At 42.2% G+C, this 23037-nt stretch overlaps 1 protein-coding gene across 2 annotated transcripts; it reads right to left on the reverse strand.

Annotated features, from left to right (window-relative positions):
* Window positions 1-1535: 1535 nt before the first annotated feature.
* On the reverse strand, window positions 1536-21081 carry mmp16b (matrix metallopeptidase 16b (membrane-inserted)). 2 transcript variants are annotated; one of them, XM_037085328.1, is made up of 11 exons: window positions 20249-20377; window positions 17454-17602; window positions 17171-17185; window positions 16680-16796; window positions 15318-15622; window positions 11612-11773; window positions 11046-11263; window positions 10798-10936; window positions 9646-9796; window positions 6540-6655; window positions 1536-6289 (listed from the first exon to the last, which is right to left on the reverse strand). In XM_037085328.1, the coding sequence occupies exons 1-11, from the start codon at window positions 20375-20377 to the stop codon at window positions 5928-5930; spliced, it is 1863 nt and encodes a 620-aa protein (XP_036941223.1). In that variant the 3' UTR covers window positions 1536-5927. The 2 variants fall into 2 exon arrangements, with proteins under 2 accessions (XP_036941223.1, XP_036941224.1); XM_037085329.1 differs by lacking the exon at window positions 17171-17185 and having other exon boundaries at window positions 5928-6289; window positions 20249-21081.
* Between the last annotated feature and the right edge of the window lie 1956 nt (window positions 21082-23037).

Raw genomic sequence — 23037 nt, forward strand, 5'->3', positions numbered from 1 at the left:
TGGTAAGAGAGTCATTTTTGTCACATGCTCACAGCAGTGTTTCAGGAGACATTCTGACAGATGTGTAATTTGTGTGTGTACGCAAACAGGAAGCGGACTGACTGAAGCGCAAGGCTACAAGGAGATCTGCAGTGACACAATGTGCCCCACAAGGGTCACAGCACCATGCAAACACTGAGGGATGAGTCCCTCATGGTGAATCTGTGTTGTTTATTCAGCTAAAATTAAAAAGACACATCTCTGTATGAACACATGATGCTGAATTTAAATGTCTACTAGATGTTCTTTATTTTGCAATGTTTAACTTTAAAACTTACACCGCTTACCACCCTGAAAAATAGCTCCTGGTGCTCATTTTGACGACCAATATCAACTGCAGGTGACGTCATTTAAATGTTGTTTTTTTTCTCATTTCGTTTTGTTTTATGCGAGAAGTCCAACTATCTTTTCGGCTTCAGGACTTCTGAGCTGCTTGAATGTCATATCTTGCTGCCCAATGTTATGAACTGCATAAAGAAATGCAAATAAAGAGATGTCAAAAACTTAAACAAATGTGTTTTTAAGGGTCTATCTGAAGAGAAGATCGAGCCAAATATGTGTGGGGATCATGTAAATTAACTTGTTTTGTGCTGTTTCCATTTGCATTGTCATTGCATTGTTTCCCTCTGATGTAAAACCCAGAGTCAAAAAAGTGGGACATTGAGTAAAACAGACTGTTTTTTGGACATACACTCTATTGAAAACAGTACAAAGATGATATACTTAAAGGCACAATATGTAAGAATTGGCCACGTGTCAAAATAATATTCCAAAAAACAGGGGGCAGCGTATAACCAGAGCAACTGCTAACTGCTGCTAACTGTAGCTGCCATTAGCTAGTTAGCTCAGTTAGCTTGGCAGCAGTCTTTGCCCAAACTTAGATCTTGAAGCACCAGTGACTGTTAGGTTTTCTTTACTATCGCACTATCATCTCCTCAGGTACAGAGTGGCTGGTAGGCTAGCTGGTTAGCACGCTAACTTCAATAGATATCTCCACAACATATAAATATCTTCAACATGCGATCAAAAATGTTTTTTTTTTTCCTTTTTAAGTAATTTTAGTTTGTTTTTAGCGTTTTAAACTGAAATTCTAACATGTTACACCACATCAGCTTCATTAATTTTAGAAAAATCTGCATATTATGAATTTGATACCAGCCAACCCGTTTCAAACACTTTTGGGACAACGGCAACAAAAGACCTAACACCTGTCTGGAACATTACACACTGCAACAGGTCGATCGGTAACAGGTGAAAGTATGATGATTGCGACAAAAGGGGCATCGTTGCTCAACACCTGATTGTATAAAGGAAATTACTTCATGAGCTGTGAGTAAGCAGGGTTCAAATCAATCCTGCCTTCTTTAATCTCAACAAGCTTGTTCATCTTCACACCATCACTTCACTGGAGTGACAAAAATCTTTTTTTTTGTTTTTTTTTACCCACTGCCTGACTTTAATGTTTGTGTGTGCCAGCACGATACAAGGAGACACTCTTTATGCACATGTTTATTTACAACACACATTTTCTTTACCCACGGAATGGATGGATTAAAAACAAAATCCTCCCAAGCAGACAGTATACACTCTGTCTTTATGTACATAATACGCAATATGTTTTTTTTTTTTTTTTTACTTCTCATACACGAAGCCGTCGAGCGCATACTGCACGTATCTGTGCATAAGATCTCGATTGCAATTATTGCAAATGCTCCTCGTCTCCTCGCCTCCCCTGGCGTTATCGACTGCTGCCTCATCTGCCGCATCTACTTCCCTTTAATGACTAATGCTTAGCAGCGTGTTGCAAGGCAGACAATAAAAGCACTGAGAGAGATAAAACAGGGACGGGTCAGAGCACTGAGACTTCTAAAACGGGTCGCTCGTCAAAGGGGATTCGAGAGTCAAAAAACAGCCAGTGTAATTATGTGACGTTTCCGAGTTTACCTCTCAAGGATGGAGAAACATTCACACCAGATGATTGGTTTGCTGCTGAGGCAGCAACAGAAGGAGGAGGATTACCTCGAAAACAAACATTGCGTTTCAAACCCACTTCATTGACAGCTTCTCGCCCCCACCCCCCAAAAAGTACAATGCAGAGCACGATCTGAGGCGCCGGGCACAGGAGGAACAAACACGGCAACAAACACGGAACCGACTCGCCTCGCTGACCGTCTTTAGTTCACACTCGCTGGGCCCTCACCACCAAACACACAAACTGAGAAGACGGCACACACACGACACCGAGCCAATGTGGGGTTTTTTTGTTGTTTTTTTTGCTCTCCACCTCATGTTACAGCGGATCGACACTGATGTGCAGTTCAGCACAACAGATGTTTCCTTCTTCAAAACATCTTCTTTAGTCATTCTGACACATCGCCGGGAGATTGTTGGAACAAGGAGGATGGACTGGAGGCCAGTCACCTCTCACACGACAGGGTCGACTTGTCAATGTGCACAACTGGACGGTGCAAGAGGACGATCCAGCGGAGTGAGACGTCTCAGCTGAACATGCGCTGCCCTCCTGTTGGTTTTTAAGTCATTAACCCTCGCAAACCCACCTCGCTCCTCTTCAGATCATTTGCAGATTTGAGAAGTACATTTTTGAAATCTCTAATTCCCTCTGCGATATGCAAAAACAAACAAACAAACAAACAAAAATGTATAAATCGATATAAACAGAAAATTATGAGCGATATCCTGTACAAGTTGATGTTGATGAGCATTTTTCAAGTAAGAGTAACAAAATCAAGGAGCACAAATATTCATACATATATATATATATATATATAAAAAAACAAAAACAAAGAAAAAATCAGCATGAATGCTCACAGATGGGTCATCTGGCAAACTCTTGAGAAACGCCACACCACACAGCCACACTGTTACATGTATATGGCAGCAGCCAAAGGCAATCGAGATGTATTTCATTAGGGACCAGGCTGTGTGTGCCGCACCCATAATGCAACACGTGGGGGATAGAAAGAAAGCTCCTGCTCTGTGCAGCTCCATACATCTCACCTCGGAGAGAATCGCCTTTTATATATACTTTACATCTTTTAATTGTTTCTCATAATTAGCTGATTAAACTGATTGAAACACATTATATGCTTTGTATATGATGTCCTATATATGTAACATCATACAGTAGATCACTGGTAACACTTTCTATGAAGCCCATGTTTATAATTCACTTTAATGCACCGTGAACATACTTCTGTCATTATGCACCTGTAGCGCCCCTTAATCATATCTATAAGCACTGACTGTCAGGTGTTTTAGTTTTTAGTTTTCTATCTTATTTTGTTGTTATGACGTCATGCTTCTTGCTCACCTGTGTTCCCAGATCTGTTTCCCTCCTGTGTTCCAGTGCACCTCCCCAGCCTGATACTAGCAAATACGTTTTCTTTTAGAAAAGGTAATGCAACCAACCTTTACAAAGTAGCACAACATAACATCAGATGGGAGGAAGTATTCTCTAGTGATGACTGGGACTGGCTAAATGGATTTGTTTCACAACTGTTTTTTTTTCTTTATATATATATATATATATATATATACTATACCAGTATATATATATATATACTGGTAATCAATAATATGAACTGCTGAAGGGATCTGACTAAAATTAATTGTTCAATTGTAATAAATGTTTTTTTAATTAAATTTTTCCTGTATGACTGTCTTCTTGTAAGGATATATTGTACATCATCATATCATCATGTGTTCATCTGTTCTTGCATGTACCAAATGTATCAAAACATTTATTATTCTGTACTACAACTATGATCTTTTAAATACACTATGATCCCTGTGAAAAATAGTGAGTGACCAGCAGTTCTTATTGTATAATTATAAACTCATTACTGACATGTGACCTTATAAGCAATTAAAAAACATTTTACAATGTGTTCTGGTCACTGTGATGAAGCATTCTTATTTGGTTCACTGTGTTAATTGTTATGATTTTTCAAGAGTGCTTACAAATGTGATTACTCAGTGCTATAGCTGCATTATGACACATTAAAGGTACGTTCCTAATGTCCTATTTGCATTATAGACTTGGGCTTCATAGAAAATGTGACCAAAATAGTAATCACCAGACTCACTTTAGCTGGGTTTTGGTTTTTCCGATATGTCTGTTAATTTGAAAAAATGTTAGAGTAGTTCTATAAACATGTATTAGTAATTTGTTAATATTGTGTAAGTATTTTTAGAATACTGGATAATTACGATTACAGTGCGTAAAACAACCTCGCTCCATTATTAGACACGCAGGTTTAACTTTTTTTCCTATAATCCAGTCTTCAGACTTAATTTATATTATTCATTAGACAAGTTTTTTTTTCTTCTTTGAAACAAAGATGTGACTTTGAATTTACTTGAAAACTATTTGCATGAAGATGGAGCAATCTGGGCAAAAAGCACTGGTAACTGATACGAGGTCGAGGTGAATGTGGTAACTTGAGATAGAGTGATGACTTTAGTTTTTTTCTTTTACAAACACTGCATGTGTTTTCCTCCTCTGTCTTTCCTCCCCTCCTTCTCTGTGCCACGTGAGATAATATGTAAACTTAAAAACCTGGTATAAAAGTGCCCCCCCCCCCCCAAAAAAAAAAAAAAACAAGATATGGAGTAGTAAAGCTGCTTAAAAATGTATGGACTGACACTGTTTGGAATATTAGTGTCCAAACTTGGCAGGAAAACAAAGGGAAGTGGGATGTTAGCTGTTCAATAACTGACACTACAGTACAGTACAGCACGTATATAGTGTGGGTAATTACTGTCTCGTTCATGCATACACAACTTACCTTCCCCTTCTCTCTCACACCCTCCGGTGAGGCAGTAAATGAAAGCTGATGGCCTGCTTGCCATCGGGTATTTAGCACAACTTAGCACATTTTCGAGAGCAGTGAACCCTTTTGTGGATCAAACTGTCCTTAATTACTGGTTTTGAAAATTGCATTATGGGCAGTAATTAATGCTGTCGCGCATTGTTTGTATTCATACTGTGTCGCTCACCACCCAGCGTCCGCACCGGAGAAACAGAGAGAAAAAGAGAAGGCGAGTTTAAGCAATCTGTGATTAAGGCAGTCTCATAAATATTGCAGAGAGGTTTTTGGCCCCCGTTTTGGAGATAGACTGCCACCACAGTCTTGAAGTTTCCCAACTTCTGCTAATGGCTGCTTCCCGTCCCCACCGATAACAGAGCAGACGGGGTGGTTGTGAATACCAATGGCGGAAAAAACAAAGATCGGAGTGCCACAATGCCACAATGTTCGATCCGCGTGAGGAAAAAATATCCCATCAGAAAAAAACAACATCGAGCGGTAATCCTCTTTGGAAGAAAAGGTCATATTTGGTTTGTGTATCAGTCCTCCACACAATGAATAATCTTTTACAGGGACCCTAAATAAAGACAAAAAAGTAAAATAAATAATTAAAAAAGCACAGCTCAGAGCGATTTAATTAAGAAATGAAAGTAAAGTAGAAGCCTATATCTAGTTTGTCCACTGAAGTTGGTGCTAGGGGCTTTTTAAGCGGCGTGCAGAGACGAGGATAGACAAAGGTCCCACTTACAGTAGCTTAACTCTGTCTCACTTAATTGAGTTCATTCCAAGATACAGAAAAAAAGTCGAAGCAGATACATACATATTAGTTGGACATAGGAGATGTGGCTCCCCGCACTGTCTTCAGTCGAGTTTCTGCTGATCATTAACGCTTCCTTGCGGATTGCGCGTTAAGAGAAGCAGTTTTCTTAAAATCTGCCAACATGGCAATCCGTACGTACTGTACCCTTTACAGTGCTCCCAATTACTGTACTCAGGGCTTCAAGTAATAACTAGACCTTTATCAGAGCTTCACACCCCTCTCTATACAGTAACAGTCCCTCAGACCCACTCCTGCATGGAGCGCTTGCAGTACAGTATGTGGCGCTGTGTGCTCTTCCTCCTGAACTGGAAAACGGTGTAGAGGAGGACCATCATGCACAGCGCCAGGACGCAGGGGATGGCGATGGCCACTGCTTTCTCAGTCCCCCCCGCGCTGTCCAGTTTGATGACGACGTCCACGTCGCCATTGTCATAGTGCCGTTCCTCCGCCACCGGGGGGTTCCAGTCCCAGTCGGGGTCTGCGGGTAGGCCGTCGCAGCCCATGAAGTCCCGCAGGATGGACCTCGGGTAGCCTGGCTCCACGCGAAGCAGCTGGTTGTTGAACTTCCAGTACTCCTTACCCTTGTAAAAGTAGGTAAAGCCTGCAGGGAGGGATTGTAGGACACAACAATTCAACTTCTATACATTAACTACACAAAGACTGCCTATTGTGCAGTCCTGCAGCAGAAGATGGCATCAGTATTTACAGTTCCTGTTAATGAAGTTAATGTTCAAAAAACACATAATTTGTCTCATAATCAAGACAAGACATGTAAAGCCAAACCAGGTCTCTCTAAAACATCTAAAGGCATTGCACTTTGTCTTTCATAAATGTCCACAAAGCTGGCATACCGTTGGCTTTATCCACAAAGGCCCCCTGGGGAGAGTCAGGGATGCCCTTCCAGATGTTGATGGGTTTTGGGTAGCCTGGATCCATGGTCCTCATGTCCTCATTGTACCGCCAGTATCTACAACAGGACAGACAGAAACCCTCCAGTAAGGATAGATGTTTACGAACACAATCAGTCAGTGACACATACGCCTGTTTGACACCTGACCCACCTGACGACTAGCGGAGGTGGGTCCATAGAGGCAGAAGAGTCAAATAGTAATTGGTTAAAATAATATCATCTATTTATTTATAAAATCATTTTCTCAGCTACTTTCCACCTGGCCTCCACGATTTTTTTGAGACACCAGCTGCCGATGGTGTAGATTTGGGTCAGCGCCAAGTAGGAGCGAATTACACATTCTTGTGGTAGAAAACAAAGACGAAGCAGAACAAAGTGATAAGGATTTAATGAATCCCCACACCTGGATGGAGTCACCGAATCCATCAATGCTAGAGCGCAAGATTTACTTCTCAGTCCTTCAGTGTAAACAAAGGCTAATGGCTTCCCTGTTCTGTTACGTCAACCATCATCGAAATCCTCATAAAGGACAAAGTCAAATGAGGTCAAGACAAGCAAATCTAAAAGGATTTTGCACTCTTGAATCCAGATAAACAGTCCTATCGCACTGGAAAAACACTGGCAAAAAAGGTGGAGAGGTCTCTTCAGATGCAAGAACAGGACATTTATAACATGTGCAGCGTGTGCCTCAAATAGGCTTTCAGCCACAATCTAAATAAAGTACCACATATTGTCGACCATTACATATACAAGGACGACTTAATGATATTTCAGGGACAGAACTGATGATATTAAACAGCAGTTACACCTCATTTCGAGGGCAGAGGAACAAGGTGGGAGCTTACTTTGCTCTTCCTACTCTGGCAGGAATTCAGACTTATATTACAACTTTTGCGATGAGGAAGCATAAAATATCACACTTGTATCTTGGCACAGGGCTAGACTTCTGCGCTCTGTGTTTACAGTGACAGTCTGCTGTCTTTAGCTTGCACACAGACCTAAAAAAAAAAAATAAAAAAAAACGCCTTCAGATCAGACTATTTTTAACGCTCACCAACTGACTTACTTCACACGACCGGAGAAAACAGTCGATCAGTCATCCGTACCATGTTTGTCGGCCGGGCGAATTTGTTTTTTTGGGGGGGTTGTTGTGATTGATCTGCTTCTCATACACCAGCGCTCACGCACATTAATCACGCTATCCAGTGCCTTTCCTTTAAATTGGAACAAACACCATCTTGTCAAAGAGAGAGTGAGAGAAAGAATCATGTGTGTGATGAAGGACAGAGCGTCCTGTTTGTTATATGATATACAGCAGCAGGTTGAGGGATGACGGTATCATGACAAAGCATTTTGTCAGCTTTTTACCACGAGGTTCACTGACCTCTTGTATCATCAGCTGAACAAACATGTGAGTCACACTGACACGCTCTCAGACTTTAAGATGCTTTACAAAGCGCTCAGATCAACAGCAGATTCACTGATTTGGTTGTTGTGGAAAAACTCCCTTCGGCTCAACTCACATCCACCGATAGGTAAATAACTACAGCCCCTGAATCAATCAAATAATGTATTCATGCAGGTTGACAAACAAAAGACTTAAAGGTGTAATATGTAAGAATTGGCCACTTCCATACAAAATAAGTGGCAGAAGATCAGCAGAGAAAGCGCTCACTGCCGCTAACTGTGCTTTTTGCTAGCTATATATGGCTGAAGCTACTAGCTGTTGTTAGCTCAGACTTTTTGAAGCGTCACAACCCCAGTAAAATACCTGTTTCAGTCCCAAAATTTGAGGCATTGGCTCCCATAACATTTGGAAAGTCTTGACGAGCTGCACCAAATCATTTTTTTCTCCTTCAAGTGAGCGAAGATCTAGAATGATGTAAGTCTCTTACGTGCATCTGGGCTGTTCAGTGCCCAAGCTATGCAGAAGATGTGGGAGATTTTACACGCAGGAAGACGAACTTCTTCAACGTCAAGCACCACCGACAGCTTTCATAGGTGTGAATCAGGCTCCGCCCCTGACGCTGCATCTACATTTTGCATTGTTAGATCCACGTGCTAGCTCGTAAGCGTTACCTCAATTAGCAGCGCAGCTAGTGGCCGTGAGCTGCTTTGAGTCTCTCTAGATGAACTGTTTTGTTTCCTTCAAGTTTGAATGAAGTGTGTATTGCAATGTGTGAACACAATAATAAAAAAAATAATTCAGAGGGTTTCTGTTAAATAAGGAAAATAAGCGCAAGAATATTTCCCTTTTTGACATTTTGTGAGTGCGTGTTGTTTATATATCAGACCAAAAAGCTGAACGTAGCAAACTTGCCAGTCACCTATGTGTCTCACAACTGAAACTACAGTAGGCTGTACTATCAGTCCACTTCCACTTGGTATCACGAGACGGGACGAGCTGGATGGCTAGCATGCTAAATTCAGAAGGCCTCTCTGCAGCACAGTATATAAATGTCTAAATTGACCTCACTTCACATTCTGCTGATGTTTTAGTTATTTTAGTGAATGTGTTCCAGAGATATTAAATGTTGCACCTTCAAATTCTGCAGTTACGTAATCACCATTACAAATCCTCTGACACTGGGTGATAATCAGATGAAAGCCAATGAGCGGCATTTGTCATCTGTTAAATAGGCAATCAGTGTTTTCAAAGAAATGTGACAGCTGACAGAGCTTCGAGGATGCCAGCTAATCCGTGCCAAAAACTGAAGAGGCAATGATCAACAAACCTGCAAAATGATTGAATATCTCAGGGGGGAAAAGTCCCAAAAATCGTTAATGTTCCAAACACGGACAAACTGCATTGATGAGGGGAACTGAATGGAAGGAGCTGACAAATACTGTAGTATCCACTTCTCAGAGAGCATATGTATAAATGTGAGGATTGTTAACACCCTTTGATAACACACAGTCAATTTACTGACATAAACAGAGGACTTTCATAGAGATTTCAGCCATCGATGGTCCTCACAATACTGAGAGGTTCCAGTTCTGTCCGACTGCTTAACTTCAGAACAGTATGAAAACAGTTCCACACAGACCTGTCTCCTTTGAAGAAGTAGGTTTTGGCGACATCTTCCCACCAGACAGCTGTCTCGATGCTCTGAGTGGGCATGCCGCTTCCGAACAGCGAGATGTCCTGAGGGTACGAAGGCTGGAGAGTTGTGTCCTTGAAGACCCAGAAACGGTTTCCTAAAATACACACACAAAGTTAGCAGCCGCTGGGACAAAGACATTATCATAAAGATGACCTCAAAAATCACGCTACACAAAACACTGCTGGCTCTCGGCTCATTCAAGCCTTGCGCGTTTTTTTTTTTGTTTTTTTTTTTCCCAGTGAGTCTATTTATTTCTCTTAACGTGATTTCAAAGGTCAGATGAATAACCTCATTTACAAAATATCTGCACAGCAGAAAATCTATGCAGTGTTATCTGCGATACAATAAACAGCAAGATGATGTTTGAAGGCAGCCCCGCCGAGACTCATTGTTTTCAGTGTTATTGAAGCTATTGTTGCATTTAATTCAGTTTGATCATAAGTGCCTGAGGCGGAGTGAGGAGGGCTGCTGTGGTGGTGTGCTAGCAGTAAGTAGCTAGACGTTCACATACACACACACGCAGTTAAGTCCCCCTGAGAGAATAAATAAAGCATGAGGCACTCTGATCCCACTGGGTGACAGATGTCATTTTAATCTGCCTGATGGAGAGACGGCTGTACTGGACCTGCACCCGTTCTGTTCCCGCACAGAGCGCAAATCAACCTCAAAGTCATCCGATCAGTTGATAACAATGAAAGATCACTGCGTGTTCAGCCAGCTCACACATACACATGAACTGGTGACGGCTGTGCGCAATAAAATATTACTTCAAATGGGTAAATAGAAGATTACCGCATTTTCAAGAGGGCTCACTTTCACATAGATCTTTTTTTTTCTGCCATTTATAAATCTATTGTGGTTTAGCGGAATATCATTTGTGGTTTATAATGTAACTAAGTTAATAGGTTAAAGGTCATGTCATGTCATGTCAGAAACATGTTGTCATTGTTGTAGATGTGGGAAGAATCATTTAATTTAAACAAATCATTTATTAATGATTTGGGACAGACTCATAAAAAATATTGCTCTACCAGCGGTCCAAAACTCCAGTGGTTACCTTTAAGAAATTAGAGAACTGAAAAATAATCTCGTTACCTTTGAAAAAGACAAACTTCCCCTCACTGTTTTCATACACGGCATCAATTTTGGCAGGCAAGCCTTTCCAGAAGTAGTTGATCTGCATGGGGTAGCCGGGAACTACAGAGTTATCCCGTACCCTCCAAAACCACTGGTCCTATAAAAACGAATGGGGTGATAAGGTATCATCATCATCATCATCTTCTTCTTCCCAAACTGCATTAAAAACAGCAACCATGTGCACTCAGGCTGACGATCTACTCTACCTTGAACACAAAAAGCTCCTGTCGGAGGATGGCCAGGGTATTGAAGCCTCCATCACAGATGTTGGGCTTGGAGTTGGGATTGGAGGGCTTGGCCCCCTGTGGAGGGCGATGGGGTCTGGCGTGGCGGTCGTGCTTACGGGGGTCTGAGGGAGGGTGAAAGCGAGGGGGAGGGACCGTCGGTGGGGGCCGGGTCGGCTGCGGTGCTCTGTCTGGTGGACCTGAAAAGACAAAAAAAAATATGACATCCTCCATCCATACTGTTTTCTTTCTGTTGTTTGTTGCTTTTAAAAAATCCTTGCTGTCTGTCCTCCTTGACAACTGACAAACACTGTTTATTGGCATTAAACCTAAAATAACTGAATGCTGCAGCAGCATGTGTTATAGTGCCTAAGTTACTTCAAAGCCTCAGTATTTCTCACATTTTATAATATCAAGCGTTGGAACAATGTAAGACATATGTAACAGTGCTCTGTCTTCCCAACTTACAGGATTTACAGTTTGTCTTTGTTCAACTACTGCATCAACTCTGTTATACAGTCAAGACAGAGTATGAAGTAGAGTGTTACCATAGATTTTCTGGATGCCCTGTAGGTCGTCGTGAGGTAGTTTGAAGTTCTCTGTGTCCATGTACTGGTAGAAAGGAGCCATGATAGCAGTGGGGTCGTTGGAGTGTTCCAGACCGAGGGCGTGGCCCAGCTCGTGCACCGCAACCAGGAACAGGTCGTTACCTGGAGAGGGGATTGGGGCAATAGTACAAAGTACTTATAGTAGAAGAATGAATGTGACTATATATGTGCCACGATGTTACAGAAGAATACAACAAGAACCCATGCAGAGATACACTGATTAACACTGGAGACAGACAGTGATGAGAACAGAAACTACATACATTTTCCCACAAGCAGCTAGTGTCCTGCACAGTAAGTTGCCAGTGAAGCTAAGCTCATGGCGAAAACTTCACGGAGAGATTAAACACTAAGTCACGTGGGATCAGATGTAAGCAACCTTCTTTTAGATGTTGTCTATCAATCTAGGGTTGTACATACAAAAATTTGCATCTTTTCTCTGTTTTATATCATTTCAAATGAACCACCTTCTGGTTATTGAGAACATTTTAAGACCACCAAGCTCGTGTTGTAATATTTTTTTTTGACATTTTATAGACAAACCATTAAACACATAATTGGCAAATAACCATTTAGATACTCAGCAAAGAGAATAATCATCGCTTGCAGCCCTGTTGTCCGGACGCATCTTCCACCGAGCTAATGTGGTTCAATGTAGTGCAAGTGAAGATTACTGGAGGTAAATTGCAAAGCATGAGCACTTTTGCTCCGTAAGAGAAGATAAGCCACATGTGAGCCGCGGCTCACAGAGAGCAGAGACACATGCGCTCACGTTGCTGCCCAGGGCGACAGAGAACAGAGAAAACACACGTTCATGTGATGCACCTGAGCACATACAAATGTTGGTGTAGCGCAAGTACACACTGTGGGCCGAGATCATATCACGTTCAGGCACACAGATAAATGTAAAAATGAAAAATGTCATGGTTAGTGTCTATGGTCAGCACTCAGCTCACAGTGTCAACCTGATTTAGAAAGAAGTACACCATTTATGTACAGCTTGCGACTGAAGCTGTCCCCAGGAGATTGTCGCCCTTTAAAACATGATATCCACTCCTGCCAACAGTTCTGCACAGAACAACCACTGACCCTCAGCCAGCAGCTAAAAGGTTACACCCCCCCCCCCCATCCCCCATTTATCTGACACAACCAGCCTCTTCCACCGGACCAAAAATGTCTCACAAGGACTCCCAGGAGACAGGCCAGAGCTACCATTAGTGCACATGTCAACATGCAACATTTACAATTACACTGCTGTGAAAGCCCATTAAATGTTGCAAAGCTTTCCAGACACACAGGCTAAGACAGGAGCTTCTCAGAATCAGCCCCTGCACTCCATCCAGATAACTATGGGACACAGCGCAAGGGTGAACATGAATTTGACTCGGGAATCTGAGACAATTATGAAGTATGAGAACAAAAGCGAAAGAGGGAGGGGAGCTGATGGGTGGCAAGCAGTTTCCGAGCGCAAACGCGTGTGAGCTGTTGCCCTCCTCTTCCACTAATGGGAGGATAAAAGTGTATGGCAAATAGGCGTATTAGCAAAGTAGCCTGGTAGAGCGCTGACAAGCCTGGCGCCATGCAGGTAGGGTAATTAGATTGTGTGTGGATACATGGCTAAGAAGGGCATTTTATCTCTCTTTCTGGGCTGCTGCACCTTGCCACTATGTCCATCTTGACAGAGTGGCCAACATTACATGTTATTCAGGTCATTGTTATTTGTTTGCACATAAGACATAAAAACATAAAAACATATCTTAACCTCTAATAAACATCATTTGCCATTTCAGCATAAGATGTTGACAAAACACAAAATCACCCAACCTCATGAAACCTAATATACATTCTACCTATAACAGCAAAACATAACCTAAGACACCTATAACATGATAGCACACAACAGAACACAACATGAGTCATACGAGATAAAACATCACATAACACAACTCAAAATAACTTAATCACATCACATCTCATCACCCATAAAAACCTGACCTGACTTAACTTAATAAATGTTATCCATAATGCAACATACCATAATATTAAAATGAAACAGCATCACAGAAAACAAACAACCAAAACCTGATATGTGTCGTTCCTATTAGATCATTACTTAACCTAGTACACCCACAATAACATGACACAACACAGCTCAACATGACATAACATGGCATAATATGCGGTAGCGATATAAGCCATGCTTAACTTAATACAGCCATAACTTAGTAAATAACATAACATAACATAACAATGTAAGCCATACTAGCTAATCGTATATATAACCTATAACTTAACCTATAACTTAACCTATATAAAATATAAAATCCTATAACATAACATAACATAACATAACATAACATAACATAACATAACATAACATAACATAAAACAACACACGATAACATGACATTATAAAACAAAACAAGACAAAACAAAACAACACATAACATGACTGAGCAGAATATATATAACCATTATACATAACCTGTAATACACTACTATACTATAACATAACCTAATATACCCATAAAATCATTACAATATATAACATGACAACACAGTAAAGCGTAACAAGACATGACATGACATAACATAACAAGACATGACATAACATAACACAAAACAACATAACATAACATAATGTAAAATAACAGAGCAGAATATAATATAACCCATAATACAATACTATAACTTAATCTAATACACCCTCAGATGACACAATACAACAAAACATAAGATAACAAAAGACAACTCAACATAACATAACATAACATAACATAACATAACATAATGTAAAATAACAGAGCAGAATATAATATAACCCATAATACAATACTATAACTTAATCTAATATACCCTCAGATGACACAATACAACAAAACATAAGATAACAAAAGACAACTCAACATAACATAACATAACATAACATAACATAACATAACATAACATAACATAACATAACATAACAATAAAACATAAAACTACAGAATGAGCCATCACATATCTTGCTGTCGCTTGTCTGTTTCCTGTTTTACCTCTCTTGAAGCATTCCACTGAGCTACATCAAACTCACTGAAAACAGAATGGCCATAATCATGTGCCAGCAACGAATGTCTCAAAATAGCAGAGTTTTCTATCCTATCATCTGAAGAGCTTATTATGCAGGGGGAAAAAAAAAACAAAAAAAACCATCCCAATCCTGACAGATGGGGTGATGCGTCTTTACAGAGCACAGGCCGATCAAAGAAATCGCTTCATTCTTTGTTTTTGTTTAAGCATTCCTCATAGCCTGCCCTGTGATAACATCTCTGTCATATTGCCCTCCTGCCTAGCCATCTGTATTTCCACTTATTTGCTTTCCATCAGTCCTTATCTGTCTCTCCTGATGACTGCTCTGTTTTCTGTTTCTCATCGCTTTCCTCGCTCGTCCCACACACCTCACTTGTTTACTTACCAACCAGCGTTCTGCATTTAACAACCTTTATTTTGTTTATTCCCAAATCTTCCTATAATAATTTCCATTCCACTCTGCTGCTGTAGCATCCCTCAGCTTTCGCTTCCCTCAACCCTTTGTTGGCACTCTTTGTAATCTCGTCTCACCGCTTATGACCACCAGCACTTTGTACCCACTCTGTCTTTTACTTACCATCGTGGTTGGGGTTCCCAAGGGTCCAGGGCTCGTCCGAGTCGAAGTGAGTGTCCCCTCCTATGCCAGGGCCCGGGAAATAGGCGTGGGCGAGGAATCCTCCCTCCCCGTCAAACGGTGAGCTGTCACCATGAAAACCCGAAGCGAAGATGATGGTGATGTCGACGTCGCGCCTGCCAGTTTCCAGGGCGCTGTATGGAACGGCCTCAAAGCGGAGAGGAGTCACACCCTGCCAGACATCAAACGCCCGCCGGATAGCATCATGAGTCTCCCTGGCGCCCACCTTTGGCGTGACATTTTTAATGCTGTGGAGAGGAGGCGAAAAAGGCAGTCTGATTAAAAAGGCTGCTGATAGATAAAGGCTACAAAAAAAAACAAAAAACGAAAACACTGCGTAGAAGTGTGGAAATTAAAATACATACTGCATCAACCCGGTGCCTCGTTATCCCATTAATTTCGAACATTTCTTACTTTTCAAAATGAGGAGACATTAAAAGGAAAAGTTGCACTTGACACAACTATTTCAAGCCCAGCAGCTTTTGCTGAACTTTTAACACAGCAGTCGTTATCAGTCCCTGGCAGGCAGAGAGGAATGGGAAATCTTCTCCTTCTCTCTCTCTCTCTCTCTCTCTCTCTCTCTCTCTCTCTCTCTCTCTCTCTCCCTCCACTCATTTTCATGAATAAGTGCAGTCGGCAGCAGCACTGGCTCAGCACTGATTGACATTCCATTAGGAGAGGTGGCTCATCAATTCAAATTCGTGGAGGAAGGGAGGATTTGAATAAATTGACAGTGTTATCATCTATTACTGCTGTAACCTGTCAATTTGCAGTTGCGCCAGAGACCCGTTTATCAGTCCTCCTCAGAACCTATTAAAAGCCGGGGCTTAATCAGGCGAGATAAGATGAGAGTTTGAATATTTCGGCTGAGATTACGGACAATTTACACTGAGAGATTTTCCGAACACATCTATATGAGGAAGCGTTCAATCTCCATGCTGTGCAGTTAATATTGTTTGTTTTGTTTTATGAAAAGGGGGGGCAAAAAAAAAATCCAGCCTTTCGTTTCACCAGCGAGCTATTTATACACTGGAAAGTAAACATACTCACAGCACACATGGGCAACTGTATGTGTTGATCTGAGATGTGTGATGTTGACTATATTTTTGAGCATGTGCTCCCACATGCGTGACGTATTTGCGCAGTCTCTATGACAACACAGGAGCATGTGATTTCAGGTGGTTAGGGAGGAGAAGACGAGAGACGGAGGAGAGCTGCGAAAATTAACACTGGCACATCTGAACCCTAAAATAAGTACTGCTGAAGTCAATGGTGGCCATGACAACTGCCTCCACTATCGCTCACCTGTAGGTGATGTGTGGACGCTGCCACTTCTGTCCCGTCAGCGCGTATCTCCGCTTCCGTGACCTCGAAGCACTTTTGATCTTGTCTGGAACACCACAGCGAGGCTTTTGCATCCAACTAAGAGAAGAGAAGAGAAGAGAAGAGAACAGAACAGAAGAGAAGAGAAGAGAAGAGAAGAGGAAAAAGGTGACTCCTGGTTTCAAAACAGAAATTGGGGGGGTAAACAACATCACAAGACAACATGAAGCTCGAAGTGAACTCAGTAGTTCTCTTCCTGACGGGTGCCAAATAATCACAGGAGCAAAAAAAAACAAAGGTGCAAAATACAACTAAACTACTCCAAACTACAGGCATTTATACAAGTGTCAGATCAAAATCTCAGTGAGTGGCTGAGAGGAAATCAAGACTTTCATCATTACTCATTCATACCACATCAGATTGTCACAAGTACAGAACAAACATGATTTGTAAAACGAAACATTAAGTCTCACCTCAGCGTGATATCACTGCACCATCATGCAAAATGAGAAGAAGGAGAAGTGTTAAAACCTTCACCTGAGGGTTGTTTCAGGCGAGGTGAAGCAGGGGGAGGGGGGGTGAAATGAACACGTCTATTTCTGTCCTTCACTAATTCATTGAAATATTGAAAGCAGTTCCCTCTGCATTTTAAATGAATGAGCGGAGCATTTGCATTAATGTCACATCACAGCGATCTCGGTGAAAGTGCATGTGCACCTCGGCGAGAGCACGTCGACTGCATGTGTGCATACTCACTCCTTGGTTCTCTCATCCAGTGTCCCTGTGACATTGAGACCATAGACGTGCTGCATGGCAGCGATGGCTGAGTGCATGGTGCGGGCCGAGCGCAGGACAGACATTCCTGGTTCTGTGCGGGGAAGGTATCCATACCTCTGTAGCCATCCCTGTGAGAGGAAGAGGGAGAAAAGACTCGGGCCTTCATGTTGTGGATATTTTAAGACTCGTTTCACACTCTGTGCTTTTGTTAGAAAACTCAGAGAGGAGATGAAACATGGGGATGGAGTAGGAGATTGAAAGGGTCCAGGATGTTGTGTGTACGCATTTTGCAAGTTTGTTCCTGTTATAAATGAGTGTCACCTACTACAATGTACGTGTATTCACCGAGCAAGAAATATGTCGAAAGAGAATCCATTCTCTTGTGTTTCTAAGTGGCTGCAGAGCTTTGAACTGGAGTAAGAATTGTCTACCTTGAATTAATCCCAACAAATAGGGGCACCATATCATCAGAGGTACTGCTAACTGCTGCTAAATGTATTCTTTCAATCCGTGACTGTGGCAACTGTTGCTGTGTTAGCTCAGTTTGCCGTGCAGATAGCCGGACTACCCGGGCAGTGTGGATGTTTACGCTGCTGGAACAGGAGCTGTGGACCGCTTTGAGAAAGAGACTTGCTGGTTAGCATGCTAATTTCATTAGTACAAGACATCTTTGACATGACAACATTTTTTTTTATGCTTTCAACTGGAAAACAATGAATTTTAGTTGAAAATATCTTCCTTTTTTTGAAAAAAAGAACGTAAATCATTGATAAAATGTGAAGAAAAAACAGTTTTGACATTATGCTGTTTATGTTTTGTGTTGAAACGATATCTCTTGAAGTAAAAGCTAACAGGCTGGCCCCGGTCCGTCCTCGTCCAAAAATCCTTCTAGCTACTTAGCTGGTCCCCAAGCTCTCAGTCCAGACTACCAGCTGCACAGCTAACTGAGCTATATAGCTAATGGCCCCAACTATTAGGGCAGTTACCTGGGTTACTCAGCTGATCCTGTTCCCCTGTTTGTTTTGATGATGAATTTGACAGGCAGCCAGGTCTTTAGATAGTGCACCTTTAATGCTGGGAGGCCGTCTAGTGCAAACACACACATTCCTCCACCGCAGCGGTTGGGGGTAACTTGCTCAAGGGCACCACAGCAGCAGCTGTTTAATGGGAACAAAGTGTTGTTTGTTCAGTTACCTCACCCAGTTCTTCCCAGTAAGTGGCTGATCCCATCATAAAAATCAATACGAGTATGGCTGTGCGTCATTCGTTCTGCATCTTACAAAAGGCTGCAAGGTGACTAACCGTGGCTGCAATGCTTTTTCTATTACTGCGAGAAAAACAAACTGTGCTGAGGGAGAGCTGCTGTGTTAACGTTTAAACCCAGCAGAACAGTGTGAATGAAATGCTCCGAAGCTTTAATGAGGTGGAGTTTGAATGCAAGTAGGTGGTTTAGGCTTAAATTTGCCCGGGTACATTTGCTCGCGGGCTCCCTGGACGTCAGTGCAACTGTTTGCATTTGAATCCCTTCCAGTGACCTTAGTCAGTGTTTGTGTCTTGTGGCTGCCGGTCAGTGTGCATGTGCAGGACTGTGGCCCTGCCTCCTCTTGCCCTACAAAGCGAGAGTGCCGCTTGATACAGAGGGGAGCGAGGTGAGGCCGAGCATCATCCAGGGGTCACTGCCACACTCAAATCCTGTTGCAGAGGTCCACGGGGTCGCCAACGCCATCCCCAGCTGTCCACGTGCCACCCAGCTGCCTCCACATCACCACATACACAGCCTACGAGACATGCTCCAGCTAGCTAATCTGACTAGCTGTCTCCTCTCTCTGTCCATCCCTCCCCCTTCTGCCTCTATCCCTCTTTCTGCTGAGCTAAACGCCTTGTTTATCCCTTTCTCTCTCTCTCTCTCTCTCTCTCTCTCTGTCTCTCCCTCCTCTCTCCTGTGGGTGTGTTTTCCTGTGTGTGTTGTGTTTTGTTGAAAAGGCACAGATCATCGGAGAGATGTCGGGCAGATTTCAGCGAGCCATAAAATTGAATAATGATGTATGAGTGTCTCTCTCTTTCTGTGTGTGTGTGTGTGTGTGTCTAACTGTCAGCCTCAGCATTTTATTTCTTCAGTGAGGTGGGAGGGAAGCCTGAGGTGAGGATGAAAGTGACATCAATTAATTGGGTACAAAAAATATAAAAACCTTTTTTTTTTTTTTTTAAATGCAAACTTGTGTCCCTAAACGTCTCATCTCCTTCGAACACTGTGATGCTTGCCAAAGCATGTCTGCCTGCACGCTGGCCTGTCACAAAAACTATATCCAGCGATGGAAAGAAAACATTAAAAAAAACAGAAAAACGTGATGCTGGAGGGCATTTCTGTTAAAATAGACCCCCTCTATGTGACTGCAATCATATCTGGGCTGCACATTTGGCATCAGTGGGGCTGTGTCGGCTCAGCGCACGGACCGCAGTGTAATAAAATGAGCATCCCTCTGTTTCATTGCACTCCACAAATGAGGAATGCTCGATATTTTTTCCCCCCGGTGAAGTGCGCGAGCTGCCCCTGGATAGGCTTACAATGTATCCATGTTATGCGTTATGGTAATTGTGCCCACGGATAGCGTGAGGAGCCTCTCTCTCTCTCTCTCCCTCTCTCTCTCTTTCTCTCTTTCTATAAATATATATGTTTGTTTTTTTTTTCACGCCGGGGGAAGATGATGTGGAGGAGAGACACACGGTCATTGGTGATAAAGGGGATGGGGAAAAGGGAAGGCCATTCATCTTACCTCAACGTTGAAGTGATGATACTTCTCTCCGGACACGGCGCACGAAACCCAGAGCAAAAGGTGCAAGCAGAATGCTGCCGCGTAAAAGCAATCCGATGGTTTTCTTTTACTGGAGGATACTAAGGTCATAATGACCTGTTTTTCCCGAGTGTTTATTAGAAGAAGCCGCCCGTCTGCTGTGGCTCTCGTGTCAAATGGAAATCATCGGGCGAGCTGTCAAGGCAGGACTCGGGGATGAAGACGAGAGGAGGAAAGGAAAGAAAAAAAAAGGGCCACTCGTGTCGTTGTAAAATCCCCGATGGTGGCGTTAAAAAATAATGATTAAATAAAAAAAATGTTCCGATGTCAAGCAGAGATAACGCGGCACGTTACACCCGCTGGCCTCGCCATTCTTATTTACATCAGGGGGGGCTACATCCATCCAGCAGCATCAATGGCCATGTACAGTACCCAGTCTGCGCAAGATACGCTCCCTCCCGACTCGACGCCTGCGCTTTGATTTCTCACACGGCGCAGCGCCGCTTGGCAGCATCATGAGAGCTGCCCCTACAGAGTGCGCGGCAATGAAACACCATCCCTCTGAACTGCCTTGTGCCTTTGGCTTTCGCGTCGCAAAGGCCACTTAAGTGTGTGATTTGAGGAGCACATGCATGGTTTGATGTTTAATTCCTCGGAGTAAACAGAGGCCTTGGTCCACATTAAGGGCGCAGCCTGCGTCCCCTCCGTCCATGGCCTGCGTAATCCTAACCACAATGATATTAACGTGAACCCTGTTACAAAGAAAATGTAGCCTGCACCTTGCCAATAAAGGGGAAACGGATGAATCACCTGATCTTCATCACCGTCACCATCATCAACCTGCATATGCACATTAAACATCAGGGCAGATGCTGCTCAATTAGCCCACTTCCCTCCCCACACGCGTGTCTTTAAATAACATGTGCGTTCACCGCCCCATGTGATGATCTCGACCTGACATCTTTCCCCAAGACATTTATAGCACCCACAGCCCAGAAAGGCTCCGGCAACAACAAGCGCCTACGCCACAAGATGGCGGCATTTCATCGAGCAACGTGTCCGCCAGCTGTTTTTTTCCCCTCCAAACCCCTCCGAGGACACACCGGAACCTGAATCCACCCCGCATGAACTAATGAGGCGGAAACATTGATCTGACATTGATTTAATATGACAGGCAGTGAAGGGCATATGGAGAGGAGTGAGGCGGAGGAACACTGGATCTTTGACACATTTAAGATTAGTTGTTGGTTAGTTCCTATTTTTATGTTTACATTGAGGAGATTGGGTGATATATTTTGAGAGGGTAATCTGGGGGCACTAATGCCAAAAAACCTGGAATTAATAACATATAAAAAAAGATAATTAACACCTTGACATTTTCCTTCCATCCTTTAATGTTGAAAAACTACTTATATTTTTACAGTGAGGGGCTATCAGACCTTAAAATGATAAAGATATTTCATACTGTATAACTGATCAACCTCATCAAAAGCACTTTATAAATGCTCAGAGTGGGCGACACCATCAAATATAGCAACAGTTTTAACCAAGTACCTCGATCTTCATGTTATGCCAATATTCCAGAATGGCTCTGTAGAGTGCATACTTCCGCCATGACCCTTGAATTCAATCAAGCCTGGTTCAAATTTCAAACAGGACAGCCACTGCCTCACGCTGACTTTTGAACAATTCAAGTTCACCAGATCTAGGATTACCATCAAAATGTACCCGAGATGTCGCAATATCGCGATATTCACAAAAACAATCGTAAAAATGAAATATCAATATCAGGTTCCAAAAAAAAACCCCACATATGATAATAATGTCTGAATAATCCAGCAAAGAACTTCTTTATGCGTTCATCTGTTTGTCTTTCACTTGTAACTGAATAGCTGTTTTTTAGTCTTTTTACAGACTTCCTACAGTTTTGATTTGAAGGTCATTTATTTGTGCAAAAAAAGAGACAAAACACTCATTAGCAAGACTAAAGATAGATATGTTTTAAAAAAAAAGTGTTTCTGAGGGTATCGCGATACTATCGATAATGTGAATTTGCTTGGCCACAATAATCTTGTAGTGAAAATCTGATATGTTGACAGCTCTGTTTCATAGATACCAGTCACCTAAATAGCCCTGATTTTTTTTTTTTTGACAGACATCCATGCATTATGAAGAATTAATGAAAATGTAAGGAAAAAAGTCCTGGATCTGTCCCCAGATCCGCACCAAAAGTTAATCGGGTCTATTCTCCATCCTCCATCCAAGTTTTGTGGAAATCAGTTCAGTAGTTTTCGTGTCATCCTGCTGACAAACCAATCAACCAACAAACAGGCACGAATGAAAAGATAATAGAGAATATAATGACTTAGTGGGTACAGCCAAGTGTAAGAACAACAGTCTGGAAAGTTTAGAAAATGACATCACATTTTCTGTCATGCAGCCTTTAAAGAAAAGGCAACATTTATATCATATCGGGATTTAACAATATCCAAAATGTGAGACGTCATATTGTCTCATATCACAATGACGATATGCTAAAAATATATTGCCAGGCCCTAAAGTGAAGAGGCATCAGGGAAAAATGAGTGTCCTGGTTAATGTTTAGCATTTTTTCTGTCAATGAGCATAAGTATTCATATAAGGGAGCTTCTTCTGGGATCAGTGGTTTCTGACTCCTACCTGCAGAGACATTTCAGCTGATTACATCCATGAGCTCATTCTATCAATCACTCGTACATGAGAGAGCTGGAACGAGTATCATCTGCCAGACT

This window comes from Acanthopagrus latus, chromosome 21 (assembly GCF_904848185.1).
Source record: "Acanthopagrus latus isolate v.2019 chromosome 21, fAcaLat1.1, whole genome shotgun sequence".
NCBI lineage: Eukaryota > Metazoa > Chordata > Actinopteri > Spariformes > Sparidae > Acanthopagrus > Acanthopagrus latus.

Bases quoted from the DNA above. Each gene is read 5' to 3' on its own strand.
- mmp16b (XM_037085328.1), bottom strand. From the start codon at position 20,377: ATGACCTTAGTATCCTCCAGTAAAAGAAAACCATCGGATTGCTTTTAC. The intron at 17,603-20,248 runs GTAAGATGAATG...TTCCTCTCACAG, and splicing joins ATCATCACTTCAACGTTGAG to GGATGGCTACAGAGGTATGG. The intron at 10,937-11,045 runs GTAGAGTAGATC...TCGTTTTTATAG, and splicing joins AGGAGCTTTTTGTGTTCAAG to GACCAGTGGTTTTGGAGGGT.